Here is a 3,909-nt window from a genome sequence, read left to right on the forward strand (position 1 = left end):
TGTAAACTGTAGATTGCATTATCTCAGAAAGAGCTAACACCAGAAAGTAGGTAATTGTTACAAATTTCAGCTCTGTTTTCATTTTTTTGCAACAGAAAATTTTAAACATGCATGGAATATCAAAAAATAGTATAATAAATCCTCACAATGCCCATTGATAGAACATGATCAACATTCTGTCATTCTTACAAGTTGACTTATAAAAATATTTGAATACATTAAGGCTTTCCTTAAAATCATTTTCCCTCCAGCTTTATTGAGGTATAAATGACAATTAACAAGGTAAATATTGAAGATACAACCTAATGACTTGATACACATATATGCTCAGTTGCTAAGTTGCGTCCAACTCTTTGCAACCTATGGACTATAGAAAATACTCACCACAGCCAAGGCAATCAACATAGCAGTCAATTCACACCTTAACCATTTTCCTTTTTTGTTTTTAATGTTGAGAACTTCCAAGATCTCTTCTCGTATAAAATTGAAATTTCACAGTACATAATTGTTGACTGGAGCCACATTTCTGTATACCAGTTCTCCAGAACTTACTTGTATTTTGTAATTGAAGCCAAAAGTCATTATTAAAAAGGGAAATTATCAAAGAATAGCAACATGATCTTGTGATAACTCCACAAATTTTGATCTTTCTTCATTTAGGGTGGAAGGGAAGAAAACTGCTGAGCTGGTAAGATGGCCACACAAATAGCTACATACTTATGGGTGGGAGCCCAACGTTTTGTTCATTCAGTCCTGCAGTCATTCATTCATTCAAATCAAGCACATTCTAGGCAGTTTTGCTGCACACTGTCCATGCACCAGTGAGACTGTCATGCTGGACTTGGGCTTGAGTCCAAATCAGGATTCATCATTTACTGATTCAAAGACCCTGGACAGATGCTGTCCTTGAGCCTCATCTTTCTCATCCATAAAATAGGGATAATATTTTGCTGAATAGGGTGTTGTTAGAGTTAAAGGTGAGGGAAGTTCCCCAGAAATATGCATGACCTGTGTTCTGTAACATATGCCACTGTTACTTGTCTAGGCCCTGAGCTCATGATGAAAGAAATCATGAGACAGCCTCTCTCTCCTCAGATTTCCCTTTCCCAGTCTAAGAGGGCAGCAACAAGCTCACAGAGGTTCCCCTGCACAATGCAGCATGTAAGATGCCAGAAAGCTGCCCCCATTAACACCAGGCATTCATCTTCCAAAATCATCTGAGTTCCCCTAACTTTCTGTTACTTTTCATTAGGTCTTGCAGCTCTACAAACATAATCTGTGCTAAACCCTGTTGTCCGAGGTAAAAAAATACTGTTGGATTTTGGAGCAAAGAAAGGTTTATTGAAAGAGTCAAGCAAGGAGTTCATGCTCAAAAAAATCCAAACTCCCTGATGGATTTCAGGGGAGAGTTTTTACAGGGAAGGTGAGGGAGAAAGTGCAGTGTAGGCGATCACCTCCATCATTATTCTCTGATTGGTTGATGATGAGGTAACAGTGTCATGTCAAGGGTTTAACATCTTCAGTCCTCAGGCTCCAGCTGGTGTGGGGCTCCCTGCTCGTGGTCATCATGCAGTTAACTTCTTCCATCTGGTGAGGTTTTAGTATCTGTAGAACAACTCAGGAATGTGCATCAGACACTGTCATCTATATGATCTAAATCCTTCAGGGAAGGACTAAAGATTTTGTGATTGCTATATGGCTGAGCTATTGTTTAATATTTTGTTGTTGTTGTTACTACACATTCACATTCTTTCAATCATTAATTCTTGAGCCAGCCTCCTGTGGCTCAGAGGAGGCCTGGGAGATTAAAGCTTTTCTCCAAGCAAGAGGGGCTTCCCAGGTGGTTCAGTGGTAAAGAATCCACCTGCCAATGCAAAGAGAAGCAGGATGCAGGCTAGATCCATGGTTCAGGAAGATCCCCTGGAGGAGGAAATGGCAACCCACTCCAGTGTTCTTGGGTAGATAATCCCACGGACAGAGGAGTCTGGTGGGCTACAGTCCATGGGGTCGCAAACAGTCGGACAGGACTGAGTGAGCACTGCATGCACAAACAAGAGGCAGGTAGAGGGCATGGGGTGGGGTCTAGCCCAGGAAGGTCCCACAGCTCCATTACAGCTGGACACCCTCCTGTAGCACCCTTATTTGGTCTTGATGAGGGCAGAGTGCCCAGAGCGCAGGCTGCTATCTCCTTGTGCCAGCTTTCTCTGGGTCTTCATCACAGCTGAGGGAATGTTTCTGATGCAGCCTACCCCTCCCTCTCCGTCTTCTGGGTGGGGGCCCGGGCTCAGAGCGCACCCTTTGGTAGAATTTGCAGCCCGGTGCCCAAAAGTAGGCGCCTCTGTCCGGTGCCTTGGGTGCCGCAGTTTCCCTAAGTGGCTCCATCAAGCGCGCCTGCAGCCTCGCCTCACACCTGCGCGGCCCCCGGCAGAGCCCGCCTGGCTGCCGCTTGGTCCTGCTGCCCCTACCGCTCCCGACTCCAGGCCCCAGGGGCAGAGGCACCGAGCTGGCGGCCCGCCCTGTGCTCCACTCCCTGAAGCAGGTGGTTCTGTCTCCCCAAGAGAGGACCGCGCTGTGTCTGAGCCTCCAGCCTCCCCGCCGGCGCCTCCAGGAGCAGCTCTATCACCAGAGCAGCGTGACCCCGGTCCGCGGCAGCCCCTGCCGGCAAGATGCGGAAGCCCAACCCGCTGCAGGACGCGAACTTCTGCTCGCGCCTGTTCTTCTGGTGAGAGCCCGCCTGGGCTGTGACACCTCCGCCGTCGTGGGGCGGGTGCTTGACGCCGCCGCTGCGCTTTTGGGGACCGAGGAGGGGGGTGGTCGGGGCGAGGGAGCGCTTTCCGCTGGCGCCCTGGGCACCTGGCTGCTTGTAGCCCGTGGGGCCACGTGGTCCCTGGCATCTGGCGAGCCCGGGAGAGGGAACTCGTGGTGGGGCTCCCTGACTTGTAGCTCGCTGCCCCACCAGCAAACTCCTTAGGCCCTAGTAGGACGGGGAAGCGGGTGAAGTAGGAGGGGCGGCGAGTGAAGCAGGAGGCAGGGAAGCTGAGAACTCAGGCTGCCCAAGGGGAGTCTCCCGCCAAGCGGGAGAAGGACTGGACCACCTCCTCCACCACCCCCCACACACCCGATACCACACACCCACACTCCATCCTTAGCCGGCTTCCCCAGTACTGCTCAGGAATTCGCAGTTCTGAACTAAAGCGGCATCCTATTTTTCCCCTAAGCAAGCAGTTTATGAACAGCTTCCTTTATCCAATTAGTGCCCTGCACTGTTGCCATCGTCCAAGAACGTCCCCATTTCCCCATATTCCTTAGGTGACAGCTGAGTTCCGCCTGCACCAGGCTCCCTCGTCACTGTGCCTATGACAATCTCTCCCTTCCTCCCTCCCTCTCTCCCTGTACATCTCTCACTGCATTTCCTGGTATCTATTTGTGACAAGTTTCATGTGTGTAAAAACACTTGTTTTTAATGTAATGAATGGGGATACTATTCTTGAACACGTTTTGCTTTTGCCTGGGACACACAGCCAGGACTGGAGTATGTATTTGAACAGCCCCTTTCTCTGTTGTGAATATCTCCACTTCCACATTTGAGGACTAAACCTTGGGGATGTGGTCCCTGAAACCTGTGGGGTCTTATGCAAATCTTTAGCCTTCAGAGAAACAGTGCATGGTCTTGATGCAGATGGTCCTGCCCAGGAGTCATTTGGTCCTGAAACCGCTGAAGGGTCCCTGAACTGTGAGCAAACACCAATGAAAAACGCTGCAGAGAGCTGAAGCTCTTACCTGAAGTCTTCATCTAATAGCTGGGACCTTTATTTTTTGGGGCTCCAAAATCACTGAAGATGGTGATTGCAGCCATGAAATTAAAAGACGCTTACTCCTTGGAAGGAAAGTTATGATCAACCTAGATAG

At 49.0% G+C, this 3,909-nt stretch overlaps 1 protein-coding gene across 1 annotated transcript in view; it reads left to right on the plus strand.

Annotated features, from left to right (window-relative positions):
* The first annotated feature begins 2,666 nt into the window (after positions 1-2,666).
* LOC104982227 (multidrug resistance-associated protein 4-like) overlaps positions 2,667-3,909 on the plus strand; it is a 201,824-nt gene continuing 200,581 nt past the window's right edge. The window contains exon 1 of the mRNA XM_010831562.1: positions 2,667-2,722. Coding sequence (XP_010829864.1) covers positions 2,667-2,722 — 56 coding nt within the window. The remainder of the gene's footprint in view (positions 2,723-3,909) is intronic.

Source organism: Bison bison, unplaced genomic scaffold (genome assembly GCF_000754665.1).
Source record: "Bison bison bison isolate TAMUID 2011002044 unplaced genomic scaffold, Bison_UMD1.0 scf7180017864527, whole genome shotgun sequence".
NCBI classification, from domain to species: domain Eukaryota; kingdom Metazoa; phylum Chordata; class Mammalia; order Artiodactyla; family Bovidae; genus Bison; species Bison bison.